The sequence below is a fragment of the Pseudophryne corroboree genome, chromosome 5 (assembly GCF_028390025.1).
Source record: "Pseudophryne corroboree isolate aPseCor3 chromosome 5, aPseCor3.hap2, whole genome shotgun sequence".
Taxonomy (NCBI): domain Eukaryota; kingdom Metazoa; phylum Chordata; class Amphibia; order Anura; family Myobatrachidae; genus Pseudophryne; species Pseudophryne corroboree.
The window spans coordinates 628,654,955-628,675,308 of record NC_086448.1 but is presented as its reverse complement, the minus strand read 5'-3'; the positions used below and the strand labels follow the sequence as shown (position 1 = coordinate 628,675,308).

General features: G+C 46.7%; 1 protein-coding gene across 2 annotated transcripts in view; it reads left to right on the top strand.

The window, feature by feature from the left end:
* The window catches only part of ROCK1 (Rho associated coiled-coil containing protein kinase 1), a 294,513-nt gene that overhangs the window by 218,951 nt on the left and 55,208 nt on the right, over positions 1 to 20,354 (top strand). For both annotated transcript variants that reach the window (XR_010177843.1, XM_063923571.1), the window contains exons 16-17: positions 235 to 481; positions 2,117 to 2,223. Coding sequence is in view for 1 of the 2 variants with exons in the window: in XM_063923571.1 (XP_063779641.1) it covers positions 235 to 481; positions 2,117 to 2,223 (354 nt within the window). In the remaining variant the exon portion in view is untranslated. The remainder of the gene's footprint in view (positions 1 to 234; positions 482 to 2,116; positions 2,224 to 20,354) is intronic.

Sequence of the window (20,354 nt, the reverse complement as noted above, 5' to 3'; positions counted from 1 at the left end):
GCACAATAATGTTGGTCTTATGTTAACTGCAATGGCTGCTGTGGTCCTATCCTCTTTGCTTTGCTACCGGTGACATGGGGATGAGTTGGGCTGCAGGAATCATAAGGGAAATTAGTTTAACCCACTGATTGACTTCTGTCTTCCTCGGTGACCTGTACATAGCTGGTGCTATATAATGGAGTTTTGTGTCAGTAGTAAAATAATACAAAAATATGTTTTTTTTTTAATTTCCAGTTGGAAGAAGCTAATGATTTCTTAAGGGCGGAGTCTGACACCGCAGCAAGACTACGGAAAAGTCAAAGTGAGATGAGCAAGACTATTGCTCAGTTAGAAGCGCTAAATCGGGAACTGCAGGATAGGAGTCGGCTGTTGGAAAGTTCAAAGTTACAGGTGGAAAAAGATTTCTTCCAACTACAGGCGGCCTTAGATTCGGAAAGGAGGGATAGGAGTCAAGGGTCAGAGATGATTGGGGATCTACAAGGTAAATTAACCAAAATGAAACAGTAACTAAATTGGTGCAGTCCTTAAATTGTATGTTATATTTATTGTTGGTGAGAAAATAGGGTATCCGTTCACATGGTCGACCATGTTATGGTCGACAGTCATTAGGTCGACCACTATTGGTAAACATTGACATGGTCGACACATGAAAATGGTCGACACATGAAAAGGTCGACATGAGTTTTTTTAACCTTTTTTTTTTCTTTTGGGGAACTTTTCCATACTTTACGATCCACATGGACTACGATTGGAACGGTAAAGTGTGCCGAGCGAAGCGGTAGCGGAGCGAAGGCACCATGCCCGAAGCATGGCGAGCGAAGCGGTGCACTAATTGGGGTTCCCAGTCACTTTACGCAAAAAACGACACCAAAAAAAGTAAAAAAACTCATGTCAACCTTTTCATATGTCGACCTTTCATGTGTCGACCATTTTCATGTGTCGACCATGTCAATGTCGACCAATAGTGGTCGACCTAATGACTGTCGACCATAACCTGGTCGACCATTCATACCGGAACCAGAAAATAGTTGTATGTGCTTAGTAGAATAATGAAAACTATTTCCCAAAGGCAGCTGGAATCATTACCCAAACATAAAAAACAATAGTGCATTTAACACAAACCAATATACATTAGTTGCCTAGATGTTCACAACAATAACATTGTTAATATGGAAGTTTCAAACAGTGTGTCAGATGTATTATGCCTGGAGTAGTGATAAAGCAGTGATAAGTGAGAGGTGATAACACACCAGCCAATCAGCTCATAAATGTCGTTTTTCAAACCCATAATGATTGGCTGGTGCATTATCACTTTCCACTTATTACTGCTTTATCACTTCTCCAGTCTAATACATTTGCCCCTATATTACACACCAATTAAGACTTTAAAAGTCACATAAATACAGCAGTTAATTGGCGCAGAAAGGTCAGTGTACAGATATATAACCAATGGCCAGTGTTTAATTTCAGTGAGGTGGAGCTGTTTCAAGCCTTGGAGAGTGATAGAGTGGAGAGGTTGCCCAAAGCAGTTTCATTTATGTCTGTCAGATTTTGTTACACTGGTTTCTCTGCGTATGTCAGATCGTCTGCCAACCTTATTGTGAACAGAGGATATAACATTTGACACTTTTGAAATGTTTATTTTTGGCCCGTTATTGCAAGCTGTTGCCATGAATGTAAGAGCTAAAAAAGGTTCATGGAGCCAGTGATCTGCACCTACAAAATAAAGGCAATCTTTACTTGCTGTTAAATGCAGCCTGATGTGGCGGCTGGTTGTGCAGATAGACCCTTGTACTCGTGTTCCTCATTTTCTGGAGAACTGTTACTATGACAACCTTTGTACATAAACAAAGCTATGTGATTGCAAGCAAATGGTTGTCAAAGCAGATCTGAGCTCATAAATAAGTGGAAACCCCTGATCTTTCAGTAGTGTTAAAGACCTGTGAGTGATGGACAGGTTTTGATCCTTTATGTTAACAATGTCTTTACTGGCATAGTTGCAATAGCATGTCACCTAATATAATAATGACCTGAAGAAATTTTGTTTTCTTTTCCAAATATACTCTTAATACTGCTTCACAGTTGTGTATTTTTAAACTTTGTTCTTATGAAATAGCTCGAATGACATCATTACAAGAAGAGTTGAAACATATCAAACACAATCTTGAAAAGGCAGAATTGGGCAGGAAAGAGACACTGGATCTCCTAAACCATTCTGAAAAAGTAGGTTGCACAAAAACTGCCAAACTCGCTGAATTTCCCGTTTATCTCACTTTGTACAGACTAGTTCATAGATTATGCAGAAAAATGTTGTAGGTGCAGTTGTGTTTATTTGTATCCATCATTTTGCAACAATTCCATTTTTCTTCATTTAAGCACTGTTCTAGACAATCTTGTGTGGTATACAAAATCTCCAAAATTCCCACTCCTTTAGCCTTTCCCCATGTATGGACATCTCTGCGGTTCCCTGTTTTTGATCCAGTCATTTATACTACGGTATATGACAGTTCTCCTGTTTATAAGTTGAATGCAGTGTCCTACCGGGTAACAGTTGATTTACCGATGGACACAATACTGACGTCATAATCCCGGCAGCCATTGACCTACAGTCAAATTACTGACACGGTCAAAATATCAGTATTCATTTTGCTGACATATTCAAAATGCCGACATAGTCAGAATACGATATTTGAAATGCTGACATGTCAAAATGCAGACGTGCGGTTTAAGGGATTTTTGCCCCAAAACAGACTTGTTCGTACTTTACCATCCCAGTGGACCTGGAGGGGGAATATAATAGTGTGCCGAGCGCAGCAAGCCATGCGAGGGGACGCAGTACACTTACACGGTGTCCATGTCGACATTGACACAAACCCCACCAAAAAACTCATGGCGGTATTTTGACATGTCAACATTTCAAATGTCTGTATTGTGACTGTTAGCATAATGAATGTTATCAGCTCTAATGGAGCATAGGGCACAGCTGCATTGTCCGTCCATTGTTCTTTCAAGCATTAACATAATTAAAACCTCCTCCCACCTCCTTCACCATACATCAAAGAGGAAAATCCTTTTAACTTGCAACATTTGCCTTATAATGTCTTCTGAGCAACCTGATAGATATGGTAGCCAAAAGAACTAGTAATTTATATGGTTGTAGTGTTCACTCTAGGATTTTTTTTAAGGGCAGGGTGCTGATCATTGAGGAGGGCACATTTTTATTTTGAAGGGCACATTTTTGATGTGACGCTTTGCACACAAAGCATAGCGCATATGTTTACAGTTTTTGTACATACATTTTTCCCTTAGGATATCATATATCCCTACATACATATAGGACACCCATGTAACACCCAACATCTGTTCTGCGAACCATACTGCATATGTCCAGTCTTCTTGAAAGATCGGCTGTAGCATATACATTAGTAGATAATAATAATAAATGTCTCCTCCAGTGCTGAAGTGGTTATAATCCGTATGTGTTATAAAACAGAAAAGTTAAGCAGAGGGTTAAAATAAAATCTGTTCTACTAGGGAAATACTGTAAGCAGTACATGCTCACTGCTTACCCTGTTCTTTCCCTCTTTATCAGAGTGCTGTGATATGCAGGCAGCCACAGCAGTGACGTCATTTACAGTCCCTCATCTGCCATCCGGGTCGCTAAGGATAGAAATTGTGTTCCACTTTCAGAGATACGCAAGGAGTAGACAATAACATTGTAACATGCACTCTGACTGTTGCATTCTGTATACAAGGGCGTGATTTATGGTCCGGCAGGGTGCACTGAAAAAGGGCAGGGTGCTTTCTCACATTTCAAAAATGGGCAGGGTGCAGCACCCTGCTGAAACAGCCTAGAGGGAACACTAGGTTGATTGCAGGTGATCTGTAGCTACCAGACACTTCTAAACTGCGACTTCTCCCTCTCTTTCAAACCACACATTCAGCACGTTTCGCAGTCCTGCTGTTTCCATCTCCAAAATATTTCCATATTTCCAGGATTAGATCCATTCTCACCATGGATGTTACTACGTAAAGCCCTAATCCTCTCACTGGTCACCTCCAGATTGAACTACTGTAATCTCCTCCTCTGGCCTCCCTAAAGGTGCATACACACTGGCATTTTTGCCCAGTGTGTATGCAGAGCGATGATGTGAAAAAGTGGTTCACATGGCCGGTAGGACTGGCTGATGGACAGCGGTGACCAGTGATGATGCAAGGGTGCGCATCAGGGCTTACCACCCGGCCATACACACTAGGAAATTTTGAGCTCAAAACGCCAAAAGTGAGCTACTTTGAGCTCAAAATGGCCTAATGTGTATGCACCTTAACTCCCACCTCTCTCCTCTCCAATCTGTCCTCAGTGCTGCCGCGTGGCTCATTTTCGTTTCCAAACATACTACATCTGCTTCCCCTCTCCTACAAACCCTACGCTGGCTCATGTTCCCCAATTAAGGCTTCTCACACTCACAAAGATCTCACCCATTCCTCTCCATTTACATCTGACCTCATCTCCTTCACACTCTAACCCACCCTCTTCGCTCCACAAATGAATGCCATCTCTCCTCCCTACTGAATACTTCCTCCCACCTCCAAGATTTTACCCATGCTGCTCCCTACTTCTGAAATTATCTAATTCTCCCAGCGCTCATACTAACCCACTACCGCATGCTCATTGTCTACCCAATCTGTGTCACCCTGGTCTATCTGCCCCTCCCCTTTATAATATATGCTCTCTTGAGCAGGGCCCTCTTCCTTTGCTTTTCCTTCCCTTACTTACACGATCATCTAATCCATATTCCCTAAAAATGGCACCTAATCCCTTTGGTTTCTGCTGCTTATATGTTTAATATGACTGCTTATGCAGAAATGCTTATGAACAGTGTAGTTGTCATGCAGTGTTTTGTACTGTAAGTTGCTATTTTTCTGGTTTTGCTCATTTGTTTATGTACTTTGCTAGGCTCTGCGGAACCCTTGTGGTGCCATATAAATAAGGGATAATAACTACTACTATGCACTATCGTGGTGCTCCCAGTGGTAGGAGAATAGGCACTGCCACCACAAGGCCCCTTGACTGGCACCTTCTTCTGTGTAGATGCTGCATGCACCTCTTTGCAAGTTACTGTGGCTGAATGTTCCTGGCGGTTTACTTGGAGCAGGGCTGCTCCATGTGCTGACTCTGGGTATTGAGCTCAACACGGGACAGAGCTGGGGGTTACATGATAGTGGTGTATGTATGTGTGTGTGTGTATGTATATATATATATATATATATATATATATATATATATATATATATATATATATATATACAGGTTGAGTATCCTTTATCCAAAATGCTTGGGACCAGAGGTATTTTGGATATCGGATTTTTCCGTATTTTGGAATAATTGCATACCATAATGAGATATCATGGTGATGGGACCTAAATCTAAGCACAGAATGCATTTATGTTATATATACACCTTATACACACAGCCTGAAGGTCATTTTAGCCAATATTTTTTATAACTTTGTGCATTAAACAAAGTGTGTCTACATTCACACAATTCGTTTATGATTCATATACACCTTATACACACAGCCTGAAGGTCATTTAATACAATATTTGTAATAACTGTGTGTAATAAACAAAGTTTGTGTACATTGAGCCATCGGAAAACAAAAGTTTCACTATCTCACTCTCGCTCAAAAAAGTCCGTATTTCGGAATATTCCGTATTTCGGATATTTGGATATGGGATACTCAACCTGTGTGTGTGTATGTGTGTGTGTGTATATATATATATATATATATATATATATATATATATATATATGTGTATGTGTATGTTTATATGTGTGTGTGTATATGTGTATATATATATATATATATATATATATGTGTATATATATATATATATATATATGTGTATATATATATATATATATATATATATGTGTATATATATATATATATATATATATATATATATATGGGACTTGGCATCACATTAAATTTTAAGGATCAGTGGAGGGTGCAAAAAACAGGAAGATACTGCAAGATGACCAGCTTAAACTAAGTCCGCTAGAAAACAAAAGTTTGAGAGAGCGCTCACCTTTCACCGGGACAATGCTAAAAAGCACAGGGCCAGAGCAACACTGGTGTGCCTGAACAATAAAAAGGTGAATGTTGTAAAATGAACATTAGAGGATCTGTGACAATATTTGAAAATTGCATTCCACAAGCTTCGTCCAACCAACCTCAACCTGGAGCAAATCTGCAAGGAAGAATGGGCTAAAATCACTTGCAAACTATAATGCCAGGAGAAACTTATCCCAACAGACCTAAAGTTGTTTTCTCTGACGTCCTAGTGGATGCTGGGAACTCCGTAAGGACCATGGGGAATAGCGGCTCCGCAGGAGACTGGGCACAAAAGTAAAGCTTTAGGACTACCTGGTGTGCACTGGCTCCTCCCCCTATGACCCTCCTCCAAGCCTCAGTTAGATTTTTGTGCCCGGCCGAGAAGGATGCACACTAGGGGCTCTCCTGAGCTTCTTAGTAAAAGTTTAGTTTTAGGTTTTTTTATTTTCAGTGAGACCTGCTGGCAACAGGCTCACTGCATCGAGGGACTAAGGGGAGAAGAAGCGAACTCACCTGCGTGCAGAGTGGATTGGGCTTCTTAGGCTACTGAACACCATTAGCTCCAGAGGGACCGAACACAGGCCCAGCCTCGGAGCTCGGTCCCAGAGCCGCGCCGCCGGCCCCCTTACAGAGCCAGAAGCAAGAAGAGGTCCGGAAAAATCGGCGGCAGAAGACATCAGTCTTCACCAAGGTAGCGCACAGCACTGCAGCTGTGCGCCATTGCTCCTCATACACACCTCACACTGCAGTCACTGAGGGTGCAGGGCGCTGGGGGGGGGGGCGCCCTGAGCAGCAATAAAAACACCTTGGCTGGCAAACATACATCACATTTCTCTATCGTCCTAGTGGATGCTGGGGTTCCTGAAAGGACCATGGGGAATAGCGGCTCCGCAGGAGACAGGGCACAAAAAGTAAAGCTTTACGATCAGGTGGTGTGTACTGGCTCCTCCCCCTATGACCCTCCTCCAAGCCTCAGTTAGATTTTTGTGCCCGGCCGAGAAGGGTGCAATCTAGGTGGCTCTCCTAAAGAGCTGCTTAGAAAAGTTTAGCTTAGGTTTTTTATTTTACAGTGAGTCCTGCTGGCAACAGGATCACTGCAACGAGGGACTTAGGGGAGAAGAAGTGAACTCACCTGCGTGCAGGATGGATTGGCTTCTTGGCTACTGGACATTAGCTCCAGAGGGACGATCACAGGTACAGCCTGGATGGTCACCGGAGCCTCGCCGCCGGCCCCCTTGCAGATGCTGAAACGAGAAGAGGTCCAGAATCGGCGGCAGAAGACTCCTCAGTCTTCTAAAGGTAGCGCACAGCACTGCAGCTGTGCGCCATTTTCCTCTCAGCACACTTCACACGGCAGTCACTGAGGGTGCAGGGCGCTGGGAGGGGGCGCCCTGGGAGGCAAATGAAAACCTAATTTGGCTAAAAATACCTCACATATAGTCTCCGGGGGCTATATGGAGATATTTAACCCCTGCCAGAATCCACTAAAGAGCGGGAGACGAGCCCGCCGGAAAAGGGGCGGGGCCTATCTCCTCAGCACACAGCGCCATTTTCCTTACACAGCTCCGCTGGTCAGGACGGCTCCCAGGCTCTCCCCTGCACTGCACTACAGAAACAGGGTAAAAAAGAGAGGGGGGGGCAAAATTGTGGCAAAAATATATTATTAAAGCAGCTATACAGGGAGCACTTATTATAAGGCTATCCCTGTCATATATAGCGCTTTTGGTGTGTGCTGGCAAACTCTCCCTCTGTCTCCCCAAAGGGCTAGTGGGGTCCTGTCTTCGTTAAGAGCATTCCCTGTGTGTCTGCTGTGTGTCGGTACGTGTGTGTCGACATGTATGAGGACGATATTGGTGTGGAGGCGGAGCAATTGGCAAATATGGGGATGTCACCTCCTAGGGGGTCGACACCAGAATGGATGCCTTTATTTATGGAATTACGGGATAGTGTCAACACGCTAAAGCAGTCGTTTGACGACATGAGACGGCCGGACAATCAATTAGTGCCTGTCCAGGCGCCTCAAACACCGTCAGGGGCTGTAAAACGCCCTTTGCCTCAGTCGGTCGACACAGACCCAGACACAGGCACTGATTCTAGTGGTGACGGTGACGAATCAACCGTATTTTCCAGTAGGGCCACACGTTATATGATTTTGGCAATGAAGGAGGCGTTACATATAGCTGATACTACAGGTACCACTAAACAGGGTATTATGTGGGGTGTGAAAAAACTACCTATAGTTTTTCCTGAATCAGAAGAATTAAATGAGGTGTGTGATGAAGCGTGGGTTGCCCCCGATAAAAAAATGCTAATTTCAAAGAAGTTATTGGCTTTATACCCTTTCCCGCCAGAGGTTAGGGCGCGCTGGGAAACACCTCCTAGGGTGGACAAGGCGCTCACACGCTTATCAAAACAAGTGGCGTTACCCTCTCCTGAGACGGCCGCACTTAAAGATCCAGCAGATAGGAGGATGGAAAATATCCAAAAAAGTATATACACACATACAGGTGTTATACTACGACCAGCTATAGCGACAGCCTGGATGTGCAGTGCTGGGGTAGCTTGGTCAGAGTCCCTGATTGAAAATATTGATACCCTGGATAGGGACAATGTTTTACTGTCTTTAGAGCAAATAAAGGATGCATTTCTTTATATGCGTGATGCACAGAGGGATATCTGCACACTGGCATCACGGGTAAGTGCTATGTCCATTTCGGCTAGAAGAAGTTTATGGACGCGACAGTGGTCAGGCGATGCGGACTCAAAACGGCATATGGAAGTTTTGCCGTATAAAGGGGAGGAGTTATTTGGTGTCGGTCTATCGGATTTGGTGGCCACGGCTACAGCCGGGAAATCCACCTTTTTACCTCAAGTCACTCCCCAACAGAAAAAGACACCGACTTTTCAACCGCAGCCCTTTCGTTCCTTTAAAAACAAGAGAGCAAAGGGATATTCATATCTGCCACGAGGCAGAGGAAGGGGGAAGAGACAGCAACAGGCAGCTCCTTCCCAGGAACAGAAGCCCTCCCCCGCTTCTACAAAAGCCTCAGCATGACGCTGGGGCTTCTCAAGCGGACTCGGGGGCGGTGGGGGGTCGTCTCAAGAATTTCAGCGCGCAGTGGGCTCACTCGCAGGTAGATCCCTGGATCCTGCAGATAATATCTCAGGGGTACAGGTTGGAACTAGAGACGGATCCACCTCGCCGTTTTCCTGAAGTCTGCTTTACCAACGTCCCCCTCCGACAGGGTGACGGTCTTGGAAGCCATTCACAAGCTGTACTCTCAGCAGGTGATAGTCAAGGTACCCCTTTTACAACAAGGAAAGGGGTATTATTCCACTCTATTTGTGGTACCGAAGCCGGATGGCTCGGTAAGACCTATTCTAAATCTGAAATCCTTGAACCTGTACATAAAGAAGTTCAAGTTCAAGATGGAGTCACTCAGAGCAGTGATAGCGAACCTGGAAGAAGGGGACTTTATGGTATCCTTGGACATCAAGGATGCGTATCTCCACGTTCCAATTTACTCCTCACACCAGGGGTACCTCAGGTTCGTCGTACAGAACTGTCACTATCAGTTTCAGACGCTGCCGTTCGGATTGTCCACGGCACCTCGGGTCTTTACCAAGGTAATGGCCGAGATGATGATTCTTCTTCGAAGAAAAGGCGTATTAATTATCCCATACTTGGACGATCTCCTAATAAGGGCAAGGTCCAGAGAACAGCTAGAGATAGGATTAGCACTGTCTCAAGAAGTGCTAAAACAGCACGGGTGGATTCTGAATATTCCAAAATCCCAGTTAATTCCGACAACACGTCTGCTGTTCCTAGGGATGATTCTGGACACGGTTCAGAAAAAGGTTTTTCTCCCGGAGGAAAAAGCCAAGGAGTTATCCGAGCTTGTCCGGAACCTCCTAAAACCAGGAAAGGTGTCTGTACATCAATGCACAAGAGTCCTGGGAAAAATGGTGGCTTCTTACGAAGCAATTCCATTCGGCAGATTCCACGCAAGAATTTTCCAGAGGGATCTGTTGGACAAATGGTCAGGGTCGCATCTTCAGATGCACCAGCGGATAACCCTGTCTCCAAGGACAAGGGTATCTCTTCTGTGGTGGTTGCAGAGTGCTCATCTATTGGAGGGCCGCAGATTCGGCATACAGGATTGGATCCTGGTGACCACGGACGCCAGCCTGAGGGGCTGGGGAGCAGTCACACAAGGAAGAAACTTCCAGGGCGTGTGGTCGAGCCTGGAAACGTCTCTTCACATAAACATTCTGGAACTAAGAGCAATCTACAATGCTCTAAGCCAGGCAGAACCTCTGCTTCAAGGAAAACCGGTGTTGATCCAGTCGGACAACATCACGGCAGTCGCCCATGTGAACAGACAGGGCGGCACAAGAAGCAGGAGTGCAATGGCAGAAGCTGCAAGGATTCTTCGCTGGGCAGAGAATCATGTGATAGCACTGTCAGCAGTGTTCATCCCGGGAGTGGACAACTGGGAAGCAGACTTCCTCAGCAGACACGACCTTCACCCGGGAGAGTGGGGACTTCATCCAGAAGTTTTCCACATGCTGGTAACCCGTTGGGAAAGACCAATGGTGGACATGATGGCGTCTCGCCTCAACAAAAAACTGGACAGGTATTGCGCCAGGTCAAGAGATCCGCAGGCAATAGCTGTGGACGCGCTGGTAACGCCTTGGGTGTACCAGTCGGTGTATGTGTTTCCTCCTCTGCCTCTCATACCAAAAGTATTGAGAATTATACGGCAAAGAGGCGTAAGAACGATACTAGTGGTTCCGGATTGGCCAAGAAGGACTTGGTACCCGGAACTTCAAGAGATGATCACGGAAGATCCGTGGCCTCTACCTCTGAGAAGGGACTTGCTTCAGCAGGGTCCCTGTCTGTTTCAAGACTTACCGCGGCTGCGTTTGACGGCATGGCGGTTGAACGCCGGATCCTAAAGGAAAAAGGCATGCCGGAAGAAGTCATTCCTACTTTGATTAAAGCAAGGAAGGAAGTAACTGCGCAACATTATCACCGCATTTGGCGAAAATATGTTGCGTGGTGCGAGGATCGGAGTGCTCCGACGGAGGAATTTCAACTGGGTCGATTCCTACATTTCCTGCAATCAGGATTGTCTATGGGTCTCAAATTGGGATCTATTAAGGTTCAAATTTCGGCCCTGTCGATTTTCTTCCAAAAAGAATTGGCTTCAGTTCCTGAAGTCCAGACTTTTGTTAAGGGAGTGCTGCATATACAGCCCCCTGTGGTGCCTCCAGTGGCACCGTGGGATCTCATTGTTGTTTTGGACTTTCTCAAATCTCATTGGTTTGAACCACTAAAAACTGTGGATTTGAAATATCTCACATGGAAAGTGACCATGCTACTAGCCCTGGCTTCGGCCAGGAGAGTGTCAGAACTGGCAGCTTTATCTTACAAAAGCCCATATCTGATTTTCCATTCGGACAGGGCAGAACTGCGGACTCGTCCGCATTTTCTCCCTAAGGTGGTGTCAGCATTTCATCTGAACCAACCTATTGTAGTGCCTGCGGCTACAAGCGACTTGGAGGACTCCAAGTTGTTGGACGTTGTCAGAGCTTTAAAAATATACTTTCAAGGACAGCTGGAGTCAGGAAATCTGACTCGCTGTTTATACTATATGCTCCCAACAAGTTGGGCGCTCCTGCGTCTAAGCAGACTATTGCTCGCTGGATTTGTAGTACGATTCAGCTTGCACATTCTGTGGCAGGCCTGCCACAGCCAAAACGGTAAAAGCCCACTCCACAAGGAAGGTGGGTTCTTCTTGGGCGGCTGCCCGAGGGGTCTCGGCATTACAACTCTGCCGAGCGGCTACGTGGTCGGGGGAGAACACGTTTGTAAAATTCTACAAATTTGATACCCTGGCTAAGGAGGACCTGGAGTTCTCTCATTCGGTGCTGCAGAGTCATCCGCACTCTCCCGCCCGTTTGGGAGCTTTGGTATAATCCCCATGGTCCTTTCAGGAACCCCAGCATCCACTAGGACGATAGAGAAAATAAGAATTTACTTACCGATAATTCTATTTCTCGGAGTCCGTAGTGGATGCTGGGCGCCCATCCCAAGTGCGGATTATCTGCATTACTTGTACATAGTTACAAAAATCGGGTTATTATTGTTGTGAGCCATCTTTTCAGAGGCTCCGCTGTTATCATACTGTTAACTGGGTTTAGATCACAGGTTGTACGGTGTGGCTGGTATGAGTCTTACCCGGGATTCATAAATCCTTCCTTATTGTGTACGCTCGTCCGGGCACAGTACCTAACTGAGGCTTGGAGGAGGGTCATAGGGGGAGGAGCCAGTACACACCACCTGATCGTAAAGCTTTACTTTTTGTGCCCTGTCTCCTGCGGAGCCGCTATTCCCCATGGTCCTTTCAGGAACCCCAGCATCCACTACGGACTCCGAGAAATAGAATTATCGGTAAGTAAATTCTTATTATAACCCCCAGGGCTATATGGATGTATTTTAACCCCTGCCAGAATCCACAAAAATGCGGGAGAAAAGTCAGCGAAAAAGGGGCGGTGCCTATCTCCTCAGCACACTGGCACCATTTTCTCTCACAGCTCCGTTGGAGGGAAGCTCCCTGGCTCTCCCCTGCAGTTACTACACTACAGAAAGGGGTTAAAAAAGAGAGGGGGGCACTAATTAGGCGCAGTATTAATAAAACAGCAGCTATAAGGGGAAAAACACTTCTATAAGGTTATCCCTGTATATATATAGCGCTCTGGTGTGTGCTGGCATACTCTCCCTCTGTCTCCCCAAAGGGCTAGTGGGGTCCTGTCCTCTATCAGAGCATTCCCTGTGTGTGTGCTGTGTGTCGGTACGATTGTGTCGACATGTATGAGGAGGAAAATGGTGTGGAGGCGGGGCAATTGCCTTTAATGGAGATGTCACCCCCTAGGGAGTCGACACCTGAGTGGCTGAGCTTATGGAAGGAATTACGTGACAGTGTCAGCTCTTTACAAAAGATTGATGACATGAGACAGCCGGCTACTCAGCCTGTGCCTGTCCAGGTGTCTCAAAAGCCATCAGGGGCTCTAAAACGCCCGTTACCTCAGATGGCAGATACAGACGCCGACACGGATACTGACTCCAGTGTCGACGATTAAGAGACGAATGTGACTTCCAGTAGGGCCACTCGTTACATGATTGAGGCTATGGAAAATGTTTTACATATTTCTGATAATACCAGTACCACTAAAAAGGGTATTATGTTGGGTGAGAAAAAACTGCCGGTAGTTTTTCCTGCATCTGAGGAATTAAATAAAGTGTGTGATGATGCGTGGGTTTCCCCCGATAAAAACTGTTAATTCCTAAAAAGTTATTAGCATCATACCCCTTCGCGCCAGAGGATAGGGCACGTTGGGAAACACCCCCTAGGGTGGATAAAGCGCTCACACGCTTGTCTAAACAGGTGGCACTACCGTCCCTGGATACGGCCGCCCTTAAGGAACCTGCTGACAGAAAGCAGGAGAATATCCTAAAATGTATATACACTCACACGGGTGTGATACTGCGACCAGCAATCGCCTCAGCCTGGATGTGCAGTGCTGGGGTGGCTTGGTCGGATTCCCTGACTGACAATATTGATACCCTAGATAGGGACAGTATATTACTGACTATAGAGCATTTAAAAGATGCATTTCTATATATGCGTGATGCACAGAGGAATATTTGCCGACTGGCATCAAGAGTAAGTGCGCTGTCCATTTCTGCCAGAAGAGGGTTATGGACAAGACAGTGGTCAGGTGATGCTGATTCCAAAAGGCATATGGAAGTATTGCCTTATAAAAGGGAGGAGTTATTTGGGGTAGGTCTAACAGACCTGGTGGCCATGGCAACGGCTGGGAAATCCAAATTTTTACCCCAGGTAGCCTCTCAACATAAGAAGACGCCGTATTATCAGGCGCAGTCCTTTAGGCCCCATAAGGGCAAGCGGGCAAAAGACTCCTCATTTCTCTATCGTCCTAAGTGGATGCTGGGGTTCCTGAAAGGACCATGGGGAATAGCGGCTCCGCAGGAGACAGGGCACAAAAGTAAAGCTTTTACAGGTCAGGTGGTGTGTACTGGCTCCTCCCCCTATGACCCTCCTCCAGACTCCAGTTAGATTTTTGTGCCCGGCCGAGAAGGGTGCAATTCTAGGTGGCTCTCATAAAGAGCTGCTTAGAGAGTTTAGCTTAGGTTTTTTATTTTACAGTGATTCCTGCTGGCAACAGGATCACTGCAACGAGGGACAGAGGGGAGAAGAAGTGAACTCACCTGCGTGCAGGATGGATTGGCTTCTTGGCTACTGGACATGAAGCTCCAGAGGGACGATCACAGGTACAGCCTGGATGGTCACCGGAGCCACGCCGCCGGCCCCCTCACAGATGCTGAAGCAAGAAGAGGTCCAGAATCGGCGGCTGAAGACTCCTGCAGTCTTCTTAAGGTAGCGCACAGCACTGCAGCTGTGCGCCATTTTCCTCTCAGCACACTTCACACGGCAGTCACTGAGGGTGCAGGGCGCTGGGGGGGGGCGCCCTGGGAGGCAAATGAAAACCTTTAAAAAGGCTAAAAATACCTCACATATAGCCCCAGAGGCTATATGGAGATATTTACCCCTGCCTAAATGTACTAAATAGCGGGAGACGAGCCCGCCGGAAAAGGGGCGGGGCCTATCTCCTCAGCACACGGCGCCATTTTCTGTCACAGCTCCGCTGGTCAGGAAGGCTCCCAGGTCTCTCCCCTGCACTGCACTACAGAAACAGGGTATAACAGAGAGGGGGGGCAAAATAAATGGCAATATATTAATATAAAAGCAGCTATAAGGGAGCACTTAATCATAAGGCTATCCCTGTCATATATAGCGCTTTTTGGTGTGTGCTGGCAGACTCTCCCTCTGTCTCCCCAAAGGGCTAGTGGGTCCTGTCTTCGTATAGAGCATTCCCTGTGTGTCTGCTGTGTGTCGGTACGTGTGTGTCGACATGTATGAGGACGTTATTGGTGTGGAGGCGGAGCAATTGCCAAATATGAGGATGTCACCTTCTAGGGGGTCGACATCAGAATGGATGCCTTTATTTGTGGAATTACGGGATAGCGTCAACTCGCTTAAGCAGTCGTTTGCCGACATGAGGCGGCCGGACACTCAATTAGTGCCTGTCCAGGCGCCTCAAACACCGTCAGGGGCTGTAAAACGCCCCTTGCCTCAGTCGGTCGACACAGACCCAGACACAGGCACTGATTCCGGTGGTGAAGGTGACGAATCAACCGTATTTTCCAGTAGGGCCACACGTTATATGATTTTGGCAATAAAGGAGATGTTACATTTAGCTGATACTACAGGTACCACTAAACAGGGTATTATGTGGGGTGTGAAAAAACTACCAGTAGTTTTTACCGAATCAGAAGAATTAAATGACGTGTGTGATGAAGCGTGGGGTGCCCCGATAAAAAACTGCTAATTTCAAAGAAGTTATTGGCTTTATACCCTTTCCCGCCAGAGGTTAGGGAGCGCTGGGAAACACCTCCTAGGGTGGACAAAGCGCTAACACGCTCATCAAAACAAGTGGCGTTACCCTCTCCTGAGACGGCCGCACTTAAAGATCCATCAGATAGGAGGATGGAAAATATCCAAAAAGGTATATACACACATGCAGGTGTTATACTACGACCAGCTATTGCGACTGCCTGGATGTGCAGTGCTGGGGTAGCTTGGTCAGAGTCCCTGATTGAAAATATTGATACCCTGGACAGGGACAATATTTTACTGTCGTTAGAACAAATAAAGGATGCATTTCTTTATATGCGTGATGCACAGAGAGATATCTGCACACTGGCATCACGGGTAAGTGCTATGTCCATTTCGGCCAGAAGAGCTTTATGGACACGACAGTGGACAGGCGATGCGTAGAGGAGTTATTTGGGGTCGGTCTATCGGATTTGGTGGCCACGGCTACGGCCGGGAAATCCACCTTCCTACCTCAAGTCACTCCCCAACTGAAAAAGGCACCGACCTTTCAACGCAGCCCTTTCGTTCCTTTAAAAATAAGAGAGCAAAGGGCTATTCATATCTGCCACGAGGCAGAGGACGAGGGAAGAGACAGCAACAGGCAGCTCCTTCCCAGGAACAGAAGCCCTCCCCGGCTTCTACAAAAGCCTCAGCATGACGCTGGGGCTTCGCAAGCGGACTCGGGGGCGGTAGGCGGTCGTCTCAAGAATTACAGCGCGCAGTGGGCTCACTCGCAGGTAAATCCCTGGATCCTGCAGATAATATCTCAGGGGTGCAGGTTGAAATTAGAGACAGAGCCACCTCGCCGTTTCCTGAAGTCTGCTTTACCAACGTCCCCCTCAGAAAGGGAGACGGTTTTGGAAGCCATTCACAAGCTGTATTCTCAGCAGGTGATAGTCAAGGTACCTCTTCTACAACAAGGGAAGGGGTATTATTCCACTCTTTTTGTGGTACCGAAGCCGGATGGCTCGGTAAGGCCTATTCTAAATCTGAAGTCCTTGAACCTGTACATAAAGAAGTCCAAGTTCAAGATGGAGTCACTCAGAGCAGTGATAGCGAACCTGGAAGAAGGGGACTTTATGGTATCCTTGGACATCAAGGATGCGTATCTCCACGTTCCAATTACCCCTCACACCAGGGGTACCTCAGGTTCGTTGTACAAAACTGTCACTATCAGTTTCAGACGCTGCCGTTTGGTTTGTCCACGGCACCTCGGGTCTTTACAAAGGTAATGGCCGAGATAATATTTCTTCTTCGAAGAAAAGGCGTATTAATTATCCCATACTTGGACGATCTCCTAATAAGGGCAAGGTCCAGAGAACAGCTAGAGATGGGTTTAGCACTATCTCAAGAGGTGCTAAAGCAGCACGGATGGATTCTGAATATTCCAAAATCCCAATTAATGCCGACAACTCGTCTGCTGTTCCTGGGGATGATTCTGGACACAGTTCAGAAAAAGGTTTTTCTTCCCGAAGAAAAAGCCAAGGAGTTATCTGACCTGGTCAGGAACCTCCTAAAACCAGGAAAGGTGTCTGTACATCAATGCACAAGAGTCCTGGGAAAAAATGGTAGCTTCTTACGAAGCAATCCCTTTCGGCAGATTCCATGCAAAGGGATCTGTTGGACAAATGGTCAGGGTCGCATCTTCAGATGCACCTGCGGATAACCCTGTCGCCGAGGACAAGGGTATCCCTTCTGTGGTGATTGCAGGAGGCTCATCTATTGGAGGGCCGCAGATTCGGCATGCAGGATTGGATCCTGGTGACTACGGAGGCCAGCCTGAGAGGCTGGGGAGCAGTCACACAGGGAAGAAATTTCCAGGGAGTGTGGTCGAGCCTGAAAAAGTCTCTTCACATAAGCATTCTGGAACTAAGAGCAATCTACAATGCTCTAAGCCAGGCGGAACCTCTGCTTCAAGGAAGACCGGTGTTGATCCAGTCGGACAACATCACGGCAGTCGCCCATGTAAACAGACAGGGCGGCACAAGAAGCAGGAGGGCAATGGCAGAAGCTGCCAGGATCCTTCGCTGGGCGGAGAATCACGTGATAGCACTGTCAGCAGTATTCATCCCGGGCGTGGACAACTGGGAAGCAGACTTCCTCAGCAGACACGACCTTCACCCGGGAGAGTGGGGACTTCATCCAGAAGTTTTCCACATGCTATTAAACCGTTGGGTAAAACCAATGGTGGACATGATGGCGTCTCGCCTCAACAAAACACTGGACAGGTATTGCGCCAGGTCAAGAGATCCGCAGGCAATAGCTGTGGACGCGCTGGTAACACCTTGGGTGTACCAGTCGGTATATGTGTTTCCTCCTCTGCCTCTCATACCAAAGGTATTGAGGATTATACGGCAAAGAGGAGTAAGACTAGTGGCTCCGGATTGGCCAAGAAGGACTTGGTACCCGGAACTTCAAGAGATGGTCACGGACGATCCGTGGCCTCTACTTCTGAGAAGGGACCTGCTTCAGCAGGGTACTTGTCTTTTTCAAGAATTACCGCGGCTGCGTTTGACGGCATGGCGTTTGAATGCCAGATCCTAAAAGGAAAAGGCATTCCAGAAGAAGTCATTCCTACCTTGATAAAGGCAAGGAAGGAAGTCACCGCGAAGCATTATCGCCGTATTTGGCGAAAATATGTTGCGTGGTGCGAGCAGCGGAGTGCTCCGATGGAGGAATTTCAACTGGGTCGTTTTCCTACATTTCCTGCAATCAGGATTGTCTATGGGTCTCAAATTGGGATCTATTAAGGTTCAAATTTCGGCCCTATCAATATTCTTCCAAAAAGAATTGGCCTCAGTCCCTGAGGTCCAGATTTTTATCAAAGGAGTACTGCATATACAGCCTCCTGTGGTGCCTAAGGTGGCACCGTGGGATCTAAATGTAGTTTTAGATTTCCTCAAATCCAATTGGTTTGAACCACTAAAGAATGTGGATTTGAAATATCTCACATGGAAAGTGACTATGTTACTGGCCCTGGCTTCGGCCGGGAGAGTATCTGAACTGGCGGCTTTGTTTTATAAAAGCCCTTATTTAATTTTCCATTCGACATAGGGCAGAGCTGCGGACGCGTCCGCATTTTCTCCCTAAGGTGGTATCAGCGTTTCACCTGAACCAGCCTATTGTAGTGCCTGCGGCTACAGACGACTTGAAGGACTCCAAGTTGTTGGACGTTGTCAGAGCCTTAAAAATATACATTTAAAGGACGGCTGGAGTCAGAAAATCTGACTCGCTGTTTATACTGTATGCACCCAACAAGTTGGGTGCACCTGCTTCTAAGCAGTCGATTGCTCGTTGGATTTGTAACAAAATTCAACTTGTACATTCTGTGGCAGGCCTGCCACAGCCTAAATCTGTTAAGGCCCATTCCGCAAGGAAGGTGGGCTCATCTTGGGCGGCTGCCCGAGGGGTCTCGGCATTACAACTCTGCCGAGCAGCTACGTGGTCAGGGGAGAACACGTTTGTAAATTTTTACAAATTTGATACCCTGGCAGAGGAGGACCTGGAGTTCTCTCATTCGGTGCTGCAGAGTCATCCGCACTCTCCCGCCCGTTTGGGAGCTTTGGTATAATCCCCATGGTCCTTTCAGGAACCCCAGCATCCACTTAGGACGATAGAGAAAATAAGAATTTACTTACCGATAATTCTATTTCTCGGAGTCCGTAGTGGATGCTGGGCGCCCATCCCAAGTGCGGATTATCTGCAATACTTGTACATAGTTATTGTTAACTAATTCGGGTTATTGTTTAGGAAGCCATCTTTCAGAGGCTCCTCTGTTATCATACTGTTAACTGGGTTTAGATCACAAGTTGTACGGTGTGATTGGTGTGGCTGGTATGAGTCTTACCCGGGATTCAAAATCCTCCCTTATTGTGTACGCTCGTCCGGGCACAGTACCTAACTGGAGTCTGGAGGAGGGTCATAGGGGGAGGAGCCAGTACACACCACCTGACCTGTAAAAGCTTTACTTTTGTGCCCTGTCTCCTGCGGAGCCGCTATTCCCCATGGTCCTTTCAGGAACCCCAGCATCCACTACGGACTCCGAGAAATAGAATTATCGGTAAGTAAATTCTTATTTTCTGCCCCGTGGCAGAGGGAGAGGAAAAAGGCTGCAGCAGAAGCCATTCACAAGCTGTATTCCCAGCAGGTGATAATCAAGGTACCCCTCCTACAACAGGGAAAGGGGTATTATTCCACGCTGTTTGTGGTACCGAAGCCGGACGGCTCGGTGAGACTTATTTTAAATCTGAAATCCTTGAACACTTACATACAAAGGTTCAAATTCAAGATGGAGTCACTCAGAGCAGTGATTGCAAACCTGGAAGAAGGGGACTATATGGTGTCTCTGGACATCAAAGATGCTTACCTACATGTCCCAATTTACCCTTCTCACCAAGGGTACCTCAGGTTTGTGGTACAGAACTGTCACTATCAGTTTCAGACGCTGCCGTTTGGATTGTCCACGGCACCCCGGGTCTTTACCAAGGTAATGGCCGAAATGATGATACTCCTTCGAAGGAAGGGAGTTTTAGTTATCCCTTACTTGGACGATCTCCTGATAAGGGCAAGATCCAGGGAACAGTTGGAAGTCGGAGTAGCACTATCTCAGATAGTGCTGCGCCAGCACGGTTGGATTCTCAATATTCCAAAATCGCAGCTGATCCCGACGACACGACTTCTATTCCTAGGGATGATCCTGGACACAGTCCAG